Below are 24,591 nucleotides of genomic sequence, written 5' to 3'. Positions count from 1 at the left end.
ATTGCAAGTATTGTGTACAGGTAGTCCCCGGTTTACGAACGCCCAACTTACGAACGACCTGCCGATACGAAAGGCCGCAGACCCGCCATGATGACGTCACGCAATCTGGGACTACCTCATCTGCTGCCGTTTTTAAAGCAGAATAGGCACAACGGAAGGCAGATAGGGGACATCTCACCTGTTCCACGGTGGTATACGGTCCCAGCGTGCTACCCAGAAGCTGCGCGGCCCGTCCTCTCTCTTCCTTCACTGTCCCCCCGGCGGCTTCACATGCGTCGCATAATGACGCAGTCAGGAAAAGCCCCCTAGTGGTGGCGCCTCCTGATGCGTCATTATGTGACGCATGTGAAACCGCAGTGAACGCAGAGAGAGGATGGGCCGCGCAGCTTCCGGGCAGCACGCTGGGAACTTCTACCACTGTGGAACAGGTGAGATGTCCCCTATCTGCCTTCTGCTGCGTCTACTCTGCTTATAGAATGGGGGTAAAGGTGGCTGACCCGTCTTAAGGACGGATTCTGGTTAAGAACGAACTGACAGTCCCTATCTCGTTCGTTAACCGAGGACTACCTGTATTGTTTTATATGTGTGTAATTATTACATTGTAGATTATGCAATGGATTGGTGTGCACTATACAGGTCACACCTGCTGGGCAGGGTGCTCTGGCTCTTGTAGTTCCTCTGGGTACAAACCTTAACCCCTATGGTGCCACTTCTGCTACATTAATTTGGGCATACAGTATGTGATGAAAGAATGTGTGTTGTAACATACAGCACCAGAAGGAACTAAAAGAGCCAGAATGCCCCAGCAGCTGTGAATTGTATGACAATCTGGTGGCCCCCTCTCTTCCACTCTATATGCCCTCTGACATCTCACATACTTTGCCTTCCTGCCAGAATTAGGGCTGATTCACACCAAGAGGGCTCTGAACGCTTTCAAAAGCGCTAGAATCTCGAAGAGCGCTTGGCTAATGTCTTTCTATTTGCTAGATAACTCCAGAGAGATGTGATCTTTCCCAAACGCAAAGGTGAATCCTGCAGCATTTTCGAGGTGATTACGCCTCAATAGAAACTATAGGAAACTGTAAAATCTCTTTGAAAATCGATGAGCAGAGCGATTTTTCAAGGCGTTTTTTGCCAAAAGCTGTTCACTTCCATATCAAAGTGGACACCTACAAAATTGCTAAACCCAAATGCACCAAAATCGCTAGGCATAAATAGAAAATCGCTTGGCAGGTTCTGGGAATCGCTACTGAAAATCGCTACAAAAAGTGCTAAATGTTTGCGATTACGCCTGGTGATTTTTGGTGTGGACTAGGCCTTACTGTAGCTGCAGCACAATGGGTCTTACTGCCCTGAACCACCGCTGGCTTGTCTGCACTGTTCAGACTGGGTGCTGCAAGTGTAGTCTGTCCTGGAGATTGACTCGCAGTGCAGAGCAAACATTAGGGATGCTCGGTGAGTCAGCTTCTGAGTTGATGCAGGATTATGTAAATTATGCATGCAAATTTATGCAGCTTCAAAATGGAGCAATTAAATCCAGCCAAGGTGGAATTTGGTTGGTTAATTTTCAAGCCCCATAAATTTGCATACAGAATTTGCATACAACTAAATCATCTAGGAATTATTTACATCTCATTGACCATCCCTAGCAAGCATCAGTGGCTCAGGTTGTGTGTGTGATACATCAGGGATTAAGGCCTCCTTTCCACGAACTGTTGAGCTGTGTGCTCAGCAAGCAGTTACCAGGCAGAAGTAAGCAGTAACGAGCAGTTAGTAGGCAGCAGTGAGCAGTTGAGAGAGTTTGAGAGGCATTTCACTGCCCATCAGCGGTCCATGGATAGGAGGCCTAAGATATACCGTGCAATGTGATTTTTTTACCCCTCTGTTTCGCAGCAATCCTGTTTTTTACACGGTATGCAACTCAACATCCCAGTGTGAGGGCTGGTGCACACCGAGCGGCTTTTTGGGCGTTTTCAGATCCGCTTGCGGCTGCGGATCTGCTTGGTCAATGTATCTCAATGGGGTGGTGCACACCAGAGCGGCAGGCGTTTTGCAGAAACGAAAAATGCCTGGGTGAGGCATTTTTTGGATTTCGGATGCGTTTCTGCCTCAATGTTAAGTATAGGAAAAACGCAAACCGCTCTGAAAAACGGCACTTCAGAGCGGTTTTGCAGGCGTTTTTGTTACAGAAGCTGTTCAGTAACAGCTTTACTGTAACAATACATGAAATCTACTATACTGAAAACCGCAGCAGCAATCCGCAAAACGCTAGCAAAACGCCTCATAAAAATAAAAAAAAAGCGTTTAAAAATCTGCTAACATTTTGCGGATCTGCTAGCGGGTTTTGGAGTGCACCAGCCCTGAAAGTAGCCTTCTGCATATACAGTGAGAAAATTCTTAGATCAGGTAAACAACTGTGATCTCCGGGTACAGGAAATACAGAGTCACATCTGAACGTGGCCCGAGCCGCACTGAAGGCTGGAACCCACTAGAGCGATTTTTTTTAGCGTTTAGGTAGCGATTCAAAATGCTAGCGATTTCCCTAAAGCTCAGCTAATGTAAATGGATGGGCCAAATTCCACTGGAGCGATTGCGATGAGCAAAATCACTAACGCAGGACATGCAGCATTTTGGTGGCGTTAGCGTGTGCATTAGCGTTTGCGTTTCTGCAATGTAAAGAATATAAATGCTGGCATAATCGCTCATGAATTGCTACACATAGCGATTTGAGTGTGACTTTAAATTCATGCAAACTGTAAATAAAAATTTGATACATTGAAAGGACCAATAAGAATTAAAATTGCTAATCCCAAATCCCTACACAATCGCTGGCAAAAAGCTTACACTTTTTAAAATCGCTACCAAAAAAAACTCTTATAAAACACTTGCGATAGTGATTTGTAGTGGGTTCCAGGCCTCAGACATGGAAGGGTTTATCTTAATCTCAGAGTAACCGCACTACATGTCAATTGTTGACACGTGGGGATACAAAGGGCTTTCATTTCCTTAAGCTTACACTCCTTCAATTTTGAGTGGCCAATTAGTAGCCAATTTTACCTTCTCCATGTAGTAATGCTGCATACACACTTGAGATAAAAGTCTTTGGAAAAGGCAAGATCACAGACCAATTTTACCCCATTCCATGTAGTATGAGAGCCATACTCTACACAGTCTATTCTATGGAGCTGCACTCCCCATCAGATAAAATCTTTGCAAGATGCTGCACACAAAGATGCCCGTACACATTCAAAAAATCATTATCTGCAAAAGATCTCTTCCTGCAATAGATCCATTCCTGCAAAATGCATTCATAGTCTATGAGATCTGCAGATCATCATACACACCTTGCTTAACAGACTTCATCTGCATATCTGGCAATCATCTGCAGATATGAAAATCCATCCTGGTGGATCTGATCTGCAGATGATTGCCTGTTAAACAAGGTGTGTATGATGATCTGCAGATCTCATAGACTATGAATGCAATTTGCAGGAATGGATCTATTGCAGGAAGAGATCTTTTGCAGATAATGATTTTTTGAATGTGTACGGGCATCTTTGTGTGCAGCATCTTGCAAAGATTTTATCTGATGGGGAGTGCAGCTCCATAGAATAGACTGTAGAGTATGGCTCTCATACTACATGGAATGGGGTAAAATTGGTCTGTAATCTTGCCTTTTCCAAAGACTTTTATCTCAAGTGTGTATGCAGCATAAGAGGTCCATCAGATTTTGAATACTATGAGTGGATTGTGTCGGTAAACCCTCACACTACATGGAGGTGGTAAAATTGCTCAGTGATTGGCCAGTCAAAGTTGAAAGTGTATACCAGGCTTTAGGTAAGTGTCTAATGTGTTTAGATCTGCAGCACACTGATGCACAGGATGTAAGGAACAAATACCACTGTCCACCACAGCTGTCTGCTTGAGTGCTGATTGCGGCCCTGTAAGGGCCCTTTTCCCCTGCTAATCGCAAGTGCGCTGTGTTACAGACTCACAAGCCTCAATTTATACTAGCGATCGCAGCAGGAATTGTGCAAGTCACTGGGAAAAAACGGCGCGCACTAGTGGAAAATGTACCATGAGTTATTGCAGTGCTCTTGCAATTGGCAAAATGGCTGTGATCATGCTTTTTGAAGCAGATCACAGCTAGTGAAAAAGGGCCCCAAGTGCAGATTTCCCAAGTGCAGATTTCCCAAGTGCAGATTTCAACTGAAAATAGTTAACATATAAAAGTTTGGCTGGGGCTTAAAATCCACTCTTCTCAGTTTATTGCTATGTTCATAAATCTGATGATCTGAAACTTGACATTATTTTGAAGAAACAGTGTACACCTTTCTGGAGATCAGGCTGATTTCCAGTGTTCCAACATCCTATCATACTTATCAAAGCAGCATCAGTTTCCTCCAGGGGGGGTTATTAGTTGCCCACCAAGGGGGGTTATTGGTTTCCTCCAGGTGCGTTTTTTCGTTTCCTCCGGGTGATTATTAGTTGCCCACGAAAGGGTGAGTGGGGGGCATTAGTTTCCTCCAGGTGGGGTTATTAGTTGCCCGGCAGAAGTGGGTTCTGCGTGAGAGTAGTGACAGGTTAGGTCATACTAGCATGCATGTATGCTACTTTGACAATACATCCTAGTGTGTTGGAACACCACCGCGGATTCGGTAGCCCAGGAATCAATGTATCGGGCTATGGTGCTCGATCACTGATTCCTCTCCCCCGCTGAAAAAGCGACAGCTTCTCTCGGAAGCTACGCTTTTTCTGAGACTATGTCCCTCTAAGCCAGGGGTCTCAAACTCGCGGCCCGCGGGCCATTTGCGGCCCTCAATACAATATTTTGTGGCCCTCGCCGGCAAAAGCTTCCTTATAGTTCGCTTCAGTGCTCCCAAATAATCCGCCGCATCCCTGCCGCTAAGCAAGGGCATCCCTGCCGCTAAACAAGGGCTGCAGAGCCCCCAAATCGCCCGGGGGGCAATTCGCCGGCATTTCCTGGAAGGGGCAGAGCTTTCAGCTTCAGCTCTTCCCCTCCTGACGTCAATCGCCGCCTATCCCCGCCCCTCTCTGTGAAGGAAGAGTGAGAGGGGCGGGCAGAGGCAGCGATGCGCCGTGATTGTGAAAATACTTATGTGGCCCAGCCTCATCCTGACTTTGCCTCCTGCGGCCCCCCAGGTAAATTGAGTTTGAGACCCTTGCTCTAAGCGTACATTGTACGCTTAGAGTGACGTCATGTAAACAAACTCGAGGTTGCCATCTTGTGGCCAAAGAGTAAAACTACATCTAAAAGTAAAAAAAAATTACACTACACACATTTTTCCCTAAATAAAACACTATTTCCTTCCCCCCCTCCCAAAAATACCCAAATAAAATGTTTAATAAAAAAAAACAAAAACATTACAATTTAAATAAAAAACAAAACACAAATATTTACCTAAGGCTAGAAACCCACTAGGAGAGCTTTTCTGAGCGCTTTGTGATTTGAAAAGCTCTAGCTAATGTAATGCTATGGGTGTGATCCCACTTGAGTGATGTGATTTTATAAAAATCCCCCATAGCATTGCATTACCAAGAGCTTTTTCAAATCACTCACGCTTACAAAGCGCTCCCAGTGGGTTTCTGGCCTTAGGGTCTAAACTATTTAAATATCTATGTAAAGATGAAATATTTCTATATTTTTTTTTTTTATAAACTTGTAAATAGTGATGGATGCAAAACGGGAAAAATGCTCTTTCATTTCCCAAAAAAATATTGTCTCCATACATTGTGATAGGGACATAATTTAAACGGTGAAATAACCATGACAAATGGGCAATTACAATACGTGGGTTTTAATTATGGAGGCATGTATTATTTTAAAGCTATAATGGCCGAAAACTGAGAAATAATGAATTGTTTCCGTTTTTTTCTTATTCTTACTGTCAAAATGCATTTACAGTAAGGTAGCTCTTAGCAAAATGTACCACCCAAAGAAAGCCTAATTGGTGGTGGAAAAAACAAGATATAGATCAGTTCATTGTGATAAGTAGTGATAAAGTTATAGGCGAATGAATGGGAGGTGAACATTGCTCGGATGCATAAAGTGAAAACGACTGAGAGCTTAAGTGGTTAAAGTCGCTCCAGAAAGCGATTGCAATTTACAAATTGAATCACTATAGTGGAAAATACTTCTCATGATTTCTATGATAAAGTAGCTACCGTAGCGATTTATAAATCACAAGCGATTTGTGATTTTTGCGATTCAGCTGTGCAGTGGAAAAAGGCCGGGCCCTTTTCCACCTGCAGTCGCTAGCGTTCACGCTGAACGCTAGCGATTGCTGAATCGCAAAACCGGCGATTCCCCGACGTTTTGCGGCCGCGATTTTGCTATGCTATGCACTGCATAGCAAAATCGCGGCAAATATCGCTCCGTCGCGCGTTCGCGTAAAAAACGAATCGCGGTAGTGGAAATGACCTACCGCGATTCCTATGTTAAAAAGCAAACCGTAGCGATTGTAAAATCGCTAGCAGTTTGCGACTTTGCGATTCAGCCAGCGCAAACGCGCTGGTGGAAAAGGGCCCTGAGTCGATTTTGATGGCCGATTTCTACTGAGATCGGTGATGATACAAAACTATCAACCAATCTGAAAAGTGGCCATTTTTTTCACTGAGTAGTCACTTTTATAAATCTGACTATCTGAAAGGTGCAATTAGAGTTGTTTCACACTGTACAGGTTGCAATGTGCATACAGTGAAGCATACGGTATGTATAAATAAGGTTCACTGCAACAGTAAACGTGCATGTCGTCTGGTAACCAAACAGGACACTGCGCGTCATTCTTACGTAGTGTGTCTGCACTGCTGTGAGTGTTCCTTTCCAGTAATCACGTTGCAATCCAATTACCGTATGTTATCCGGTGAAACACAGCGGAAGCAGTGTGAACATAGCATTATTATTGCAGAAATAATGGCATTTTTCTGACAAACCGCCAGTTCCTCCTCTTTATAAATAGACCTCAGTGATCTGTTGTCTTCTAATCGTGTCTGACACTATTACGGAAATCACTGATCAGGCTGATGTGCTGCTGGCAGATTTATAAGTGATGCTGATAAACACAGCGCTGAGGAGTTGTGCAAGAAGGGGAAATACAGAAGATAGTGGAAACAACCACCACACAGCTGTGTGTGCTGTACACACTGCTAGTAAACAGGAAGCATTTGTAAACAATAAGGGAGGAGGAGATCCTCATACTGTTTGGATCTCTTCAGGTAAGAATTCGGTATTGCTAATTACAACAGAGAAAGAACATGTGTGCATCAACCAAGTGAACCTGACAAATCTGGCTTTGCAAATTTGGCATATTGGCTAATCACGAGACATTGCTCATGCAAATAAGCATTTGCTTTCGCATGCCTAAATATGCAGGGTCAGAAACCAAAAACCGCAAAACAATCGCCCTGCGGGAATTAGTTCATGCTATATAGCACTATCCAGGGGCGCCACGAGGAGGCTTCCCATTGCCCCCATACAACCGGGGGGCCGCGGGGGTCCAAGAATTCGGTATTGTTCATGAGGCAGATTTGGGTTAAATTCACTTATCCTTTTTTAATCCAGTCTCCCATTACTGTATATTAGTTATACTGGGTATTTATTACTTTTTTCTCCTTATTCTTGTTTGCTATAAAATAAATTTGCTTACTTGTGGTATTAGCAAGTCATCAAAACAGTTTTCCAATAAAGACAGACCTTTTCCTGTGTAGCAGCAAAACTGAATGTGTTAGCCAACTTTAACAACAGAAGCTTCACTGACTTTATTCATCTCTTCTCTTCATATATAACAACTTTCACACATAGGGGTTATTATTCTTGGATTTTTCTTAGTTAATTTCCCTCTGCTTGAAGTAAACCTGAACTGAAAAATAAACTGTGTCTCATACTCGTATTTTCTTTTTAAGAGGTTACATTTTAACTCTGGGTTGTGCAAAGTAGCCATATTAGTGTGAGGTACAAAAAAATAGCTTTTGACATTTTCAGCACTCTCTTGCTTGCTATCAGGATTTTTTGCACAGCCAGATATAAGTGTTATGTTTCTATTTTAATTTTAGGCAAGCTTCTGCCTCATTCACTGTTGTTGGACTACCTCATGTGCATAAATGAAAACAAAGTTCTAACTGGGTTTGGTACTGTATGTACCCCTGTGCGCTTTAATGTCCGTCTCCATTTTCATAGACAGACACAACACATTTATATTGTGCTTTTATCCTGGCCAGAGCTGCAGCCACTTGGGTGCACTCAGTAGGCAGTAGCAGGGTTATGGAGTCTTACCCAAGGTCTCCTTACTGAACAGGTGCTGAACAGGAACTGCCGAGATGCAAACTCTTGTCTCATATGTCAGAGGCAGAGATTTTGGCCAGTACACTCTCCAGCCACTCCAATAATTGGGCTTGAAAATTCTTGGTAAAATGAATGAAGTATGCAACCTGCATACATCAGCATATTTCCAACCACCTTGCAAGTTCTAATACTGCACAATTATTTTCTCTGACCAGCTTCAACACACTCCCATTGTATGAGCCCAGTACAACTCTATGCAGAAATCTTCACGGTAGAAATCAGCCACGGGAGACTTGTCATGGGAACAGGACCCAACTATCATTGGTCTGATCCTACACAGTTCAGAGCATAGAGGTGCAGGCTCAGCTCAGTTAAAGCAAACATTTACTTAAAGTGAAGATCCACTCTTGTTGAGAAATAAGCAATGCCAACAGTTCAGCTTTACATATTGCTAAGACTGATGGCACATTGTTGAAATTGCTTACCTTGTGTATCTGAATTCTGAAGCTCAGCTAATCCCCTCTTACCCATACAAACTTTGTCAAGACTGGGAGTGTGCAGGTGTGGAAAACCAGCGAGAGTTTTCCTGGCCTGTGCAACTCATTACTCAAGCTAGAAAGAGATGCTAATTCAGGATGTCTGTTCTGAAAACAAACACAGTGTACAGATTTCAAATTAGAAATGTGCCACACGCACACCGCAATGTATTCAGTGTGAACTTGGCCTAGATGTATATTTATTCTACATCTTGCTTGTAATGTCAATAATATCATACCTCCCAACTTTTTGAGATGAGAAAGAGGGACACTTAAGCCACGCCCCTGCCACACCCCTGATCACACCCCTAGTCACGCATACCATAAAGATTTTATAAGAAAAATATGTTGTTTTATAATTCAGACCACACTGGCTCATTTTCCTTCATATTAACATTTTACTATAAGTAATATATCAATTTAAAGGATGGGAATAAAGTTTAGAGTCAATTAAACACATTTTTAGTAGAGAAATATATATATTTACATAGATAGAGGGACAAAGTCCTGAAATAGGGACAAATGAGGAGGAAAGAGGGACAGGGCTCCCAAAGAGGGACTGTCCCTCCAAAAGAAGGACAGTTGGGAGCTATGATAATAAGCACATTTTTTCAGTCAGTTGTACACAGTTACCTCATCTCATCTGAATAAATGATCAGGTACATAAAAGGGATTCACTTCTTTGTTTTTCAAAGGGAGGTACCGGATCCTTCTGGATGGAGCTACTGTGAACAGCAAGCTTTGGTAAATCCTAGTTAGCTATTCACCTCTGCACAGGACCTTTATTAATGGTACTCCAGACTTTTTATTCCAAAGCTCCTGTTATATTACACTTATCCTCCACTTCCCTCTAGTCACATAAGTCTTCTTGATTAATAATTAGAGAAATACAACACATTTAACGTAAGTGATCACCAGGCTCTCATATTCTGTATACTTCCTAAGAATTTTTTTTTGCAACAAGAAGTAATTTATGTGGTTGGGTGGGGAAGGGGCTAGTTGTGGTGATATATTGGGGTGCAAATAATGTTAAGGATAATAAAGGAACATATTTCTGTCCTTTTTCTGTCTACTGGGTAAAACCTCAGATGTGTATTGTGCTTGGGAGTAATTGGTCACCTGGCCAGAGTAAACTGAAGGCTGAATGTAGATGTAAATTAACTCTGCATTAATGGTCCAGCAGGGGGAAGCCACCTTTGCTTCTAATTAGGAAACACTTAATCAGACAGTTGCTTTGAAGCTTGTACAGGTGGTCGGACCCTTTAGTCTGAATCCTGTCTCAGATGTGTCACCTAGACTGGCAGACCACACCAGCCTGAGCCAGGATTTTACATATGACAGCCTCAATCAAAAGGTCTTTGATGTGTGTGCGGAAATACACTTTTACATGTAAAAGTGAGATCTCTGGGAATTAAATTATGTCTGAAAAGTTAATTAAAACCAGTTCCTCCCCTTCCCAAGGAAGTTGCAGCCTCCAGGCGTATATCCCAGTATAAAAAGCAGGGCCAGATGCCTACAAATTATCTTCTCCTGAGAGTAGCTCATCGCTAGAGATGATCCCGAGGAAATCGGTAAATACATGTCTCTCCACGGTTGGACATTTGCGATGGTAAAAGTTCACTTTACGTTCATTCCATTTTTATTTTTGCAACTTGTCTTGTGTGTATCTTGTAATTTTTACTTTGTAACTTTTTTACTTTGTTTTTTGTATATCTTTTGTATATATTATTTTCTGCATTGTTCCATTGTTAGTTCTGCTGTACTAAACTAACACTCATAGCCTAGAAGAGACTGAAGTGTAACCGTGTATACGTTCATGCCTGATTGTATGATTGAGCGACACTACCGTATGTGATTGTAATTGCATTGTGTGTATGGGGCACTTCTGCGCTCGACAGCCGAGTGGGAACAGTATCGTTCGGAACGACTGTTAGTGGTTTTGCTTCACTACAGTGTAAGATTGCAACTGTGTGTGTGTGCGTGGCGTTCTCATATTCGGCCTAAAGCGCAAAGCTGACCCAAATACGAAAACGCAAATTGCGTGTTGAGCACTTGACAGCTGAGTGGACGTGTCTAGCAACGGCTAGTGGTGGCAGTGGGAAGTGTTTGAGGGGTCCCAGCCTTGTTTGTAGCTTGAATAAGGCTGCTCCCCGCTTGATCCGGTCAAACCCGCAGTTGGGAACCGTATACGCAGGCGTGCCGTGGGCCGGTTCCTGACATTATCAGGTATCAAATATGAAGCTGGATGGGGTTGTGGTGAAGAGTGGAGTGGCGAGAGAGCTATGAAGGTTGACTCTATCTAAACATTGCTGATTTCCTTTCTATATTGCTGACTTTCTACCTCTATCCTTGAACACACTTTCAGATTGGGAGGGACAAGGGAACACATGATCTATACACACGCTCTAAGTGTTTCAGAAAGTATGTTAGCTAAAGAGCCATCAACAGAGAAACTAGCACTTTTTAAAAGGAGGTCAGGATGGTAGCCTCCATGGATCACTAACGCATAGTGGGCCTCTTTCAGCCAGATGGAATATGGGAATATTGATCTCATGACTTTGACTTCCTTGCTGAAAGTATTAGATAACTTTGCCCAAATGTTTTTTGTTCCTCTGTGCAAAACATTACAGTTGTCTGTAAGTGGCTATGGTTCCTTCTACATAGGAATAAGTGCAGGAGTTCAATGTTCCAGATGGCCAGGAGTCATTAGAGAGGCTGAAAGGTTCTTGAATTTCCAACTACTATGAGTATGTATTATACACCAGTTGACTTGGGGGTCGGTGATGGGGAACTCTAGATACAGTATAATCTCCACACTAACCCCTCTCCCTAAGCAAACCCCTATCCAAATGCCTAACACTCACTAAACCGCCTTCCAAACCAAATTCATGTCCTAATGCCTAACACTAACCTTCTCACCCTATTTATGCCTTCCTCCCCCTACCGTATCGCTGAACTCTACCCACCTAACTCTATCCTCTATCCAAATCTCGGCTATATTAGTGCTGAGCCCAGGTACTGATGTCTGGAGCTTGGCTAAGTAATAGCCAAGTCACAGTACTGCATACTAAACTAATAGCCAAAAACTTAGTGTAGCTGAGCAGCTGCGCTTGTTTCTAAAAAAGCCAATGCCCAAGTAAACCTCCTTTGGGCTTGGCTATTTAGTAGCCTAGTAACAATTTTCAATAGCTGAGTGCCAGCACCCAACTAAAGCACCTGGCGCACCATACCCACAAATTTACATTGCGGTCTATGGTGCCATCTGGTGCAGCCTTTATGCTGTGCTCCCAAATTAACCGATTTGGCTGCTATCTGGTTCTATAGACGGCTTTAAGCATGGAGGGTGTTGGGTATTGCAACTAGGGATGGTCAATAAGATACAAATAATTCAGAGTTGATCCAGGTTTATGCAAATTACATATACACAACTATGCATGTTGAAATTGACCAATCAAATCCCACCGAGGGGAAATTTGGCCCATTTTCAAGCTGCATTAATGTGCATGCAAAATTTGTATTATCCTGTACCCACTCAGAATTATTTGCATTTCATTGACCATCCCTTGTTGCAACCAACAGATTGGGTCTTCTGTAAAGCTGAGGTGTGTGTAGTTTCTACCTGTGATCAGCAGTAGAACAGAACTATAGACTTTTTGTTGTATTGTTATGAGTAGAATACTCAGTTTGTGGAGAGGACACCTAAACATGTGCCCTACTGTGCCACTAACCCACAACTCCTGTTCTGGTGATTACTCTTAAAAATTAAACTTCACTGTCTGTCTCTGCATCAAGTATCATGCAGGCAGAGAGAGAGAGAAAATCTCCAAAACGGGAACAGGAATTAAAAGTATCTTTCCTTCCTGCAATTTTCTAAAGTAAAAAGTCATATTTCTAAAATGTTAATACTGAAAAAACTGAAAATAATTTACACTAAATCTGTACCTCTTAACTGTTAAGAGGGGTACTTTTAAGTCACGCCTCCAGCCACGCCCACCTGCACAACTCTATTAGCACATAACACAAAAATGATTGGGTAAAAGTTATCTGTTCACAATGCAAACCAACCTAGACGTTTTTATCTTCACTATTTTTTGGAGTTTTAGCATCTGAAAATAAGTAATATTATCAATTTAGATGAAGAAAGAAAGTTTAGAATTACATAGACACATTTTTGGAAGAAAATTGCATATATTTATACAGATTTGTTTATAAGTGCAGAAAGCGGGACAACTGAGGAACAAATAGAAGGATTTGGTATCAAAATAGGGACTGGCCCTCCAAAGAAGGGACAGTTTTTTTTAAATCAAATAGAAATTTGAGTATTAACTCTTTCCTTACTTAGCATATTTGTATGTTTCAGTTTTCAGACCAATTTGCAGAGCATCTTTGTACTGTTTTGGATTTGCATTGCTATCTTTTAGAATGTTGGATGTTTAGATATGAAGGGAATGTGGTACTGCATACCCATATACTGAATAACATGTGAAAGGTTAATTCTTTGTGTTTTCCAGACCCCCCAGTCAGTGGAGGATTGCCTGCAGAGTACTCTCTCATCCCTGTATCCTCCCTTTGAAGCAACAGCTCCAACGCTTCTGACTCAGGTGTTCTCTGTACTGGAGAGGACTTATCGTGAGGATCCATTGAGATATACTCTGGAATTTCTTATACCAGCAAAGAGAATCCTGCAAAATGTACAACATCAGGCTTGTGTAAGTGTGGTCTCATGGCTCAGCATCTCATTGCAAAATGCCATTTCCTGAAAACTGGTTAATTGTGTTAGTACTCTGTAATGTTCACAGCTAAGTCCCGTAGATACAAAAAAATGTATTGACAGAGAAATGGCAAGCACTCTGAAACCAAGCAGCACCTGTCTTATATATGGCTGCAGGAAGGGCTTGTCACACAATTTAAAGAGACTCTGAAGCGAGAATAATTCTCGCTTCAGAGCTCATAGTTAGCAGAGGCATGTGTGCCCCTGCTAAAACGCCGCTATCCCGCGGCTAAACGGGGGTCCCTTCACCCCCAATCCCACCCCCGCAAAAGTTGGTCGTATATTTCCTCTTCCTGGAGGCAGGGCTAACGGCTGCAGCCCTGCCTCTAGTCGCGTCTATCAGACGCGCATCGCCGCCTCTCCCCTGCCCCTCTCAGTGAAGGAAGACTGAGAGGGGCGGGGGAGAGGCGGAGATACGCGCTGACAGGCGCGCGTCGGGCAGGGCTGCGGCGGTTAGCCCTGCCCCAACCAGGAAGAGATCCCCGGCTGCTCGGAGGGGATTTGTGAGGTGAGGGACAATGCCCCTTATTCAATTCACTATTCCTCCAAAGTTCTCTCCTAGGAGATTATTTTTTTCAGCTCCTGTTTAAAATAACTTCCGCACTCGGCAATTCAAAAAGTACAGTCAAAATTATTGTGAGTATTTTCTTGCTAGCTGGTGGCTTTAAAGGCATTTTATTGATAAGGTGTGAAAATATCAACTAGGAGAAAAAGTGAAATGAATAAGGGCCATACTGTGCAATTGCTACTCCAGAACAAGTCTCATCTGCTTAACTAGTAATGGTCATGTCTAGGAGATTTCATGGAGAAGCATGTGATTTGTTTGGTCAACTGATAGATTTGCAACGCTCTGATTTGCTGTGATCACATCCTGCTTTAGCACATGATCAGGACTAGCATATCAGAGACTCACATTTCTATCACTTGACCAAACTGATCACATGCTTCTCCATGTTCTCCTAGACACTACCATCACTATTCCCAACCTCTCTTGATATACCCAATATTTTAGAAACAACTATGCAATTTAAGGTTCTGAGGCGGTCCCTATTGTCCACCTCAGCCAACTATAGTTAAAGAGGCACTTAAGTGAGGAAAAAAAATTGAGTTTTACTCACCTGGGGCTTACCTCAGCCCCCTGCAGCTGATCGGTGCCCACGACGAGTCGCTCTGATGCTCCGGGTCCCGCCGGCGGCCACTTCCGGTTTCGCCGTCAGGACCCGTCAGGCTGGGGAACGCGGCTCATGCTACGCGTTCCCAGCCAAAATAGCACCCCTATGCGGCCATATGTCCGCATACGGGTGCCTATGCGGACATATGGCCGCATAGGGGGTGCTATTTTGGCTGGGAACGCGTAGCATGAGCCGCGTTCCCCAGCCTGACGGGTCCTGACGGCGAAACCGGAAGTGGCCGCCGGCGGGACCCGGAGCATCAGAGCGACTCGTCGTGGGCACCGATCAGCTGCAGGGGGCTGAGGTAAGCCCCAGGTGAGTAAAACTCAATTTTTTTTCCTCACTTAAGGTTCACTTTAAGCATGTGTATGAGCCTTTAGTGACTTGGGAGCTAGCTCACTTGAAGGGAGCCCTTAGCCTCCAGGAGAGAGAGGAGCCATGCAGGTAGTACCCCAAGCGCTCTCACCAACTGAGAACACCTCCTGTAGTTAATCTTTATGATACGTGCTGTAGAAAACTTTTTTCTTTAAAGTAATTTTTCATTAGACTTAATTTTAAAAATAAATAAATAAACCAGTGCACTGAACACATTAATGTTAACCTGAAAATACTTTTCAGAAATAACAAGACGATTGGCACATACAGCCACTCCATGTTTACAGTAGTTTCCTTTCATGAGATGTGACGTTATATTTTTCCTGCAAACCATGAGATTCTCTCTAAGGTTACTGTCAAGAGAGAATGTGCAGGATTTTTACCAAGCTGCTGTGCTATTTTTGACATCATGAACAAGAAAGCAGTGCCCAGGTAGACAAAAAACGAGCAGTATAAATCATCTATGCAAAATAAATAATGGGGAAATGTACTGTGGGAAGTACAGTATGGGCTTGATTCACAAAGCGGTGCTAATCCAGTTAGCACGCCTAAAAGACTTTAGGCGCGATAACCATTGCACCATGCTGGTGAAAAGCCAGTTTAGGCGTGATAAGTTTAGATAAGTTTAGATCGCGCGCAAAGTCCCGCACACAAAGCAGCGCCATTAAACTCTATGCGAAGTGCACCAGACTTTGCTAGCGCAAAACTTTTGATCAGCTGTGCACTACGGTGCTAACCCAGTTGGTGCTATAGTTATCACGCCTAAACTTATCACACCTAAACTTATCACGCCTAAACTGAGTTTAGGCGTGATAAAGGGCTTTTCACCAGCGTGCTAATTGTTAGCACCGCTTTGTGAATCAAACCCTATGATTCAGAAAAGGGTGCTAAGTGTTAGCACGCCAGTGAAAAGCCACTTTGCATGTGCTAACATGCTTTGCACGTGCTAAGGAGTTAGCACATGCAAACTACTTAGCACCGTAGTTAGCACATGCAAACTACTTAGCACTGCAGTTAGCACATGTAAACTACTTAGCACCCTAGTTTTTAAAAAAAAAAAAAAACCAGTGTTTATTCAACAAAGAAAAGGAACATATGACAGAATATGCAGTGTAGCAGTGCGCCTCCTAACTTTTCCAACAGTAGCTTCAGCATCAATTATCACTGTGGAAGATGATAGGTATTGTTAACAATAATATAATGATCGTCACATAATATATAGAGCTCAGATTGAATTTAAATTTCCAAATATTCTATCTTTTACAAGATCATAATTAGCAAGACCAGGGGTGTCTAACCATGGAGCTTAGCACCCTAGTTAGCACAGTGCTAAGTAGTAGTTTGCATGTCCTAACTACGGTGCTAAGTAGTTTGCATGTGCTAACTACGGTGCTAAGTAGTTTGTATGTGCTAACTACTTAACACCCTAGTTAGCACGCCCAAAGCCTTTAGGCGTGCTAACTGGGTAAGGACCGTTTACTGAATCGAGCCCTATGTCTGTTGCTTCAAGATTCAGTGTCACCCTTTTTAATTAAATATATAAAAATGTTAAAGCAATGTTATGTGTAGACAACAGGGCTGTGGAGTACAAAAATCATCCGACTCCAACTGCAGGTACCCAAAATGGCTCAGACTCCGACTCGATTCTGACTCCTTAGTCTATTACTTACCAGGGCTGTAGATTTTGTAAAAAAAATCATCCGACTCCCGACTCCTCAGTTTATGAAACCACCGACTCCAACACCACAGCCCTGGTAGACAAGACAAATAGCATTTATATTGTGCTTTTCTCCTCGAGGACTTAAAGTGCTTGAGCTGCAGCCACACTCAGTAGGCAGTAGCAGTGTTGGGGAGTCTAGCCCAAGGACCCCCTACTGAATAGGTGCTGGCTTACTGAACAGGAACAGCCAAGATTCTAACCCAGGTCTCCTGTGTCAGAGGCAGAGCCCTAAACCATTACACTACTTTCTATTTCCTTGTATGTAATATTACAATTTGTTTAACGTAACAAACCATTATTAGTAATATAAAATAATAGTGGAAATTAGGAAGGAGGCAGATAAAGACAGGGCTCACTTGCATTGCTTGGTCTGACCATGGTTTTGCTTTTCCTTTCAGTCTCAGTATAGTGGATTTCTCTTCTTTCACGAAGGCTGGCCCCTCTGCCTCGGAGAGAAGATTCTCATTCAGCTCTCATCTCTTCCTTGGCACTTTCTGAAAAATGGGGATTTCTACTTGCAAGTGGTGCCATATTTAGAATGCTCTCCAAGACTAGTACTAAAGTGCCTTTCTCAAGATGGTAGTGGTGTTCAAGAAATTGTGGTGCCTGAATCTTCCCATTCATTTATATTCTCTGCCGAATGGCTCAACAGCATCAATAAAGACAGAAGTACAGTACGTCTGGAGAACTGTCTAGCAGCTGTGGAGGAGAAAGTCCTCAGACTACCATGGTCGGAAGTAATCTATCCCCGTTTCATTCACAAAGAAGGCTTTATTGTAGGAAGGAGATGCCCTCCAGTGCCTCTAATGCCACCTTTAGAATACCGAAGCCCAGGTGATGGAGGAATTGCCATAGGAGACTTGGTGGACCCCAAAATTGGTGCTCATCTGTCACTTTCAAATGATCAAGATGCTATTGGAAGCTGGCGAGAAGGTGCCATTTCCCCTGTATTAGGTTCTTTCTCATGTTCATTGACAGACTCAGTCGAGGGAGAGTATGTGGAACTCAGTCCCCCACACACAGACTTAGTAGGAAAAATAGAATGTCCTATAGACTCATGGGCATCAAGAGCTAAGACAGCCCCCAGCAGAAAAGGTAAAAAGAAAGGAAACCAGTCATGGTTGCATCAGAGGAAACCAGGAAAAGTTGGTTCATTGAGCACTTTAAAAGGAAGATCTCAAGAGCTGAAGGAAGACATATTTTGCGCAGGAGATGCAGAAGATCAAGCAAAAGATGCAACAGACAGCCCAAACTATTGGGATGTTGAGACAACAAGTTACTCAACTGAAAGTAATGCATTGGCAGAGTGGAGAAAAGGCTTGGATCTCCTTCAAAGACAAGAGAGAGACATAATTTCTGAGAGACAGGTTTGGGGTTGCTCTGAGAGCCAGCTATGGAAGGCAAAAGACTGTTCAGAGGAAAATACAGTGTCATCTTGGTCTGCTGAGAAATCCACCAGTAGACACAGTTCACAAGAAGAGGACAGCATATTACAGACGCTACAAGAATGTTCTTTACAAGTTGATAGCCTTAAAGAAAGAGAGAACTTGCTTTCTGTGGCAGGCACTGGAGATGTTGCTGAATGCCAAAGAATTCCTTCTGTAGACAGCTTGCCTCTGCCTACAGAGAAGCAAGGAGAGATTGTTACAGACATCATTTCAACATCTGTAGGCAGTTGTGAAAGTGAATCCCCTAAAGAAAGTAAACAGTCACTGGATACACTCGAGGAGGTTTGCAATTCAAGAGAATCTTCCCTTACCAGGAAGGGCAGAACATGGGCAGATGGTCAGGAAACATCAGAGATACAAGATGAAACTGATGATGTAGCTGAAGATGCTGAAATGCCATCAATTGAAATAAAACAACACACAGAAAAAGGGAAGCACCCAGTTTGGAATCCAGTTACTGAACTATCCCATAAGGGTGGGAGGGGCAAAAGGAAAAAGAGGAACAAGAGGGGGAGAGGTCCCATAAGGATTGAGGTACGGAAAGCAGCTCACAAAGTTGGGCAGGAAAAACTTGATTCCAAGAAGGAGGAACCTGAACTTGAAACCACATCCAAAGGTAAAATGTACCATAAATGCTGCAGAGATGAATAACAGAAAATACGTGAAATATGCACAAGGCAACCATGGAAGCATATAAGTCTTCATTGGTTGGTACTAGGAATGGTCAATGAGATGCAAATATATTTAGAATTGATGTAAATGTGTATGCTAATCTTATGCAGCTTAAAAATGGATAGATCAAATGCTGCTACTTTAGCATCTGATTGGTCCATTTTCAAGCTCCATAAATTTGCATACAATTAGCATAAAACCATCTCAGAATCAACTCAGCATTATTAGCATCTCATTGACGCTTTTTTGAGAGTAAGGTCTACAAGAAGCAAGAAATCAGGTAACGCTGCACTGATACCAACCTGCCTTTTACTCTTAAAGGAAACACGAGGTAAAAATGAACTGATGAGATAAACAATTGTATCTATCCTCCTCGACTTAAAAATGACTTTTTTTTAAGTATCCCACAGTTTTATTTTTAAATCTACTTTTTAAGTTTTTATTATTTCATTGTCTCTGCTAAATGACGCATTGAAGTATACCAGAGCTAAAATCTATCGACTATTGACCCTTTTTATCTCTTTGCTGCTCTCAGAAGCCATTTTCTGCCAGAAAAGTGTATTTTTTGGCAGATTTTTAACTCTTTCAGGCAGAGAAAGAAAAAAGTAACACAGCATAGTTATTTATGCCTATATTATCAGGTCACATGTCACCTCGTGTATCCTGTAAGACTTAAGGTGGCCCACTAATCATTTTTTGTCCAATCCTACCATTTCTGTGTAATATAAGGAACTGCCTAAAGTATCAATTCAATATATTCACTCAGTTTACCCTTCTACTACATAGATTTGGTAAGATTGAACAACAAAAATTGGATCATTAGTGGCCACCATTATACACAGACATAACCGTAAATCTATATTTTTAGATACGTCCCTCTGATGAGTAACTTAGCTATGTTTTATAGCATGTCAGCTAAACCGCAGCAGCAGGTCTGGTCTATTGCATTGCTCAGCTTACTCACACCATACACTGTAGAGGGACAACCTAAAGGGCACTGCAGTACTGACCAGAGCTGTCTGTCTGTAATTTACAGCCTGTGTTTGCCAATGAGTTCAGAGCTCCATACTTCAGACTGCATATCTTTATGTGCAGCTGTTCACCCATGTGCATGGGCCCTTTGTTTGTTTCTGTAAAAGTCTTGAAACAAAATACTTCTTTGTAGAGCTTAAGAGACTCTTTAATAGATTCTTTACATTTGTTAGGGGCTAATGCATCAAAAGTGTCTTTGTTGGTTGATGAATTTGGTCTTAATTATCAAAGTGTCTGGAAGAAGAATTGTCTTACAAAGTCTGTGTTGTCACATAGCAACCATTTAAATTCATAAAAACCATAGTAAATCATTTTCTCAAAGAGCTCAGAATGGTCAGACTGAAAACTTGCACTAGAGCTGGTCTTAGATAGACTAGGCTTTTTGTCAAACACAAGTCTGATACTGTTTAGGGGGCAAGCTTCCAATAAGGTCTAATGTGACACCCTAGTTTTTGTGCTGTAATTATCATGGCCCCACTCAATAAAAAAACTTTGTGTATTCCACAAAAAAGGAAACCGAGGGCTTATTCACAGTGAGATGTTATGGAGCTACGTTATAAACTCTTATAACGCAGCTTACCGTGCTGCAATGATAAGCCTATGGGATGTTCACAGTGCAACGTTAGCGTCGCATTGTAACGTTTAGCGTTATGGTAGCGCACTGTTGCAATACGTTACCTCTAAACTCATGTGTTACAGGAAATCATACTTTTCATTTCCTGTATGCTTTATTGTACCTGTTAATCTGGTTTACCACATTTTTTTTTGCGTTGCGTTGTAATGCTGCGTTGTGTCTTTAACGTCGCATTACAACGTCCCACTGTGAATGTAGCCTCAAGGTGGCCAAACAGCTTTTACTCTAACTCTACCTTCAATGCAGTGTTGAAGCAGCAGAAACACCACTGTTTCTTTTCTCCTCTGTACCCTGGATCTATGTATCATAGACCACATTGGTTCTGATTCAATTAACATTTTCTCCCAGGAGATAATTTTTCATCTTATCTAAAATATAACTTTTCAGCATTTAGCAATCAATAAAAATACTAAAATGTAGGTAAAAAAAGTAATAACAAACCTAAAGGATAACTATCAAAGTTAACTAAAATTCTAAATGCCACATATATTTCCAGTAATTACTAGCAAATAGCAATACAAAGGCTTTTTTTTTTATCATTTCATGTTTTATGTAAAGAAAATATGACATTTACAGAGAACAGTTTTCACTGTGGGCATTACTATGGAGAACTGTGTCCAGAACATCCAGCATACAGAAACCATCTTCACTGACTTTAATCATGTGACTGGAATCTGTTCAGAATGATAGAAAGCAAAAATATAGCTTCAAATGTGTGTGAATAACCTTAGCTACTGCTCTGTGTGTTGCTGTCTCTCTCTCTCTCTCTCTCTCTCTCTCTCTCTCTCTCTCTCTCTCTCTCTCTCTCTCTCTCCCCCTCTGCCTCTCAGTCTAAAGTAAACAGTTTACAGGCACAGCTCATACTGAATGGGGGGGGGGGGGGGGGGGGGGCATCCAAGTAAGGAAAAAGTACAGTTCCTTCTCTTCAGATCCTTTTCTGTATCTAAAAATCCCTTAGCTGTATGATTTGTGAAAAAACTGTGTGTGTGTGTGTGTGTAAGTAGGGCAGTAAATCATTCCTCTGTGAATAGTGACAGGGAAGTTAAACCTAGCTACATGATATAGCTCTAGCCTCTAGCCCGATGCCGACACAAATTTTTACAAACAGCTGGTAAACGGCATTTTTTTCACACCGGGTGTGATGAGAGATTTCTGAAATGCTTTCTATTGTTGCTTGTTAAAAGCTCTATAGGTATGTGGGGTTTACGGAAGAACAGTTTCTTTGATAGTTGTTCTTAATTCCCCTTCTGACCGCTTAACGCCCATTGGCGGTGGAAGGGAGGCAGCTACAGGACTGCCTAACGCATATTGGCATCAGGTCCTGTAGGCGGAGATTAACGGGGATCGCGCACATTGATGTGCACGCATCCCCGCTGAATTACAGCCTGCCACCGCGATCGGAGCTGGCAGGCTGTTAGTAAAAGATACCAATATTTTTTTCATTTGTACAGCGCTGCAATCTAGCGCAGCGCTGTACTAGGGACAGCCCTGTCCCATGGCTGTCCCCTGGAGTTGCTCACAATTTGATCCATCTCATAGGCTGATGCCTATGAGAGGTGATCACGCTGATTGGATCTCAGGGGGGAAGAAGAGAAGTGGGAGGGATAATTAATTTAAAAAAAAAGGCTTTTTTATTTAAAAATCAATAAAATTAATAGCAAAAAACAAAAAAACGCAGGAGCAATCAGATGCTACCAACAGAAAGCTCTGTTGATGGCAAGAAAAGGAGGCAAGATTCATATGTGTGCTAAGCTGAATGGTGCTGCAGCGAACCGTTAAAGCTGCAGTGTGCTGAATTGTAAAAAATAGCCTGGTCACTAGGGGGATGTAAGCCTGTGGTCCTCAAGAGGTTATAGGTATTTTATTGGTACAGTTTGGTAGTCTGAAAATATCAGCTTGGATAAAACTACCTGATATTCCAGGCCTCCCCGACAATCCCGTATGACATGATATCTGCATTTGTCATATGAAGTCATAAGGATGGCACTTGCTTTACTAATAAAATACTGTTAAAGCTCCCAGCCTGCATAGAATATTTAAAATAAGTTTAATACTACTTTTTGTTTACCTACATTTTTTTTTTACCTACATTTTAGTACTTTATCAATTTCTAGGCGCTGAGCAGTTATTTTTAGATAAGATGAAAAAGGAGAGGGAGAAGTCAGGAGACAAAATGTATTGGATAAGAGCCTTCATGTTCAAAAGTACCTTGCATTTATTCATGACACGAGTTGCATGTTCAGATGTGCCAGGGGCCAGTAGAGGGGAATGTTAGTCAGGTGACCTCAGTTTTATCACTGCTTTTAAGGTAATTTGGCTTTTTTTTTTAAAGAGTAACTGTCAGGCTGCAAAAGCTAATTTAAACCTCTAATCTCCTGTGTTAAACAGTTTAGAAGGAAGCCAAAAAGGCAATACTGAAGTTAAAAATCTCTCTTACTTTGATGTTTGCTGGACAGCAAGGCTCTGTATTCCCAAGCTCCTAAGGAGGCCGGCACCACGCATAACAGATACTGCAAAGCATTCTGGGGCTGCTTCTTCTCCCCAGTGCACTCCCTTGGTCCTCCCCTTCATTTCCCTATGCCGCCCTAAGGCTGCTTTCACAGTGGGAAGTTACAGGCTCATGTTACAGCAGCTTGTAACAGCAGCCTAAACTCACAGCACTGAGAAAATCAATGTGCTGTTCACAGGGCACATGTTTGAGTCGCTATTGTTCCTAGCCACATGGCTAATTAATATTCACTCAACAGTAGTGTTGTCTGGATCCTGAAACATTAGGATCTTTGATCCTGATCTTTTTTGTGACTCGAATCATCAGCAAGCAAGGAAAGGGAGGATATGACATCACAATTGGCTTCATACAAGATAGACAAACATGGAACCTGCCATGAGCTGTCAGGAGCATCATTCTCTGCAAATACTGTATAAAAATTCTGTGAAATCCAAACGTGGACAGAGAAATGCATATGTAATGTAAGTGCAGCCAATATTTAGCTACTGATATGTGTTTTTTTTTCTCTGAGACCTTATACCTAACAGCTCCTCTTTAAAAAGATATGGGGTGCATGCACGCACACACAGCAATGTGCAGTAATATATTTGCTCTAAAAATATCAGAAGTTGCACCATTTCTGATGTCATCATCTGACCCGGTCGGAGGGAGTCAAATAGAATGGCAGAGGCATGCTCAGCCATCTTTTTTTGTTTTTCTTTATACTGTGTAAGAAATAGACTTTCCAGATCTACAAGCTGATTAAGTTTGATTTATTGTGTCACTGCACTGAACAGTAATGTGTTTCCTCTCAGAATCTGTGACTTCAGCTGTGACTACAGAGGAGGAGCCAGCCAGCTTGGTAAATCAAGAACCAGAACAATCCCCCCAGAGTTTTTTGCTGAGGCCAATTATTATTTCAGATTACAAATGTCTGCACAGAGATATTAACTGGGGAATACTGGAATCTGGGGTCTTATGTTTAACTGGTAAGAAATCATTTGGATTTATAAAGACATTTTAGTTTTGTGTAAATGCAGTTAGGGGGACATCTCTTGGTAATGTATTTTTTTGTGTTGTCTGAAAGGGCTGTAGTAAAACTGTCTGATTTTACCTATGGTGGGTGCCTGGCCTACTGTTGAAAGGCAACTAGCATCTTGCCATCCCATTTGGTTATTTCTAAGTGTTCTATTTATTTTGGGGCCTCCTACCCAGTTGTAATGCTTTTTCTATAGCCTTGGTTTGCAATACCCTTTATTGTACAGATACAATGGGCCACTCCAAGCTGCGCTGTGGTTCATTGCAGATTCCACTGTGGGTGATTGCTGTTCATTGAATGAATGAAAATGCAGTTCACTGTCTAGAAAAGTTTTACAAGCCAGGTTAGTCTGTTGGGAACCACACCGGACCTGCAATGGACAATGGGTCTCTATATGAAGGA

The 24,591-nt window shown here is 42.2% G+C and overlaps 1 protein-coding gene across 1 annotated transcript in view; it reads left to right on the top strand.

The window, feature by feature from the left end:
* Nucleotides 1-24,591, top strand: part of ARHGEF40 (Rho guanine nucleotide exchange factor 40) — a 168,527-nt gene that overhangs the window by 27,920 nt on the left and 116,016 nt on the right. The window contains exons 2-4 of the mRNA XM_068240785.1: nucleotides 13,350-13,547; nucleotides 17,275-18,940; nucleotides 23,966-24,139. Coding sequence (XP_068096886.1) covers nucleotides 13,350-13,547; nucleotides 17,275-18,940; nucleotides 23,966-24,139 — 2,038 coding nt within the window. The remainder of the gene's footprint in view (nucleotides 1-13,349; nucleotides 13,548-17,274; nucleotides 18,941-23,965; nucleotides 24,140-24,591) is intronic.

Source organism: Hyperolius riggenbachi, chromosome 1 (assembly GCF_040937935.1).
Source record: "Hyperolius riggenbachi isolate aHypRig1 chromosome 1, aHypRig1.pri, whole genome shotgun sequence".
Classification (NCBI taxonomy): domain Eukaryota; kingdom Metazoa; phylum Chordata; class Amphibia; order Anura; family Hyperoliidae; genus Hyperolius; species Hyperolius riggenbachi.
Note: the sequence above shows the minus strand (reverse complement) of the source record. Positions and strands in the feature narration are given on the sequence as shown.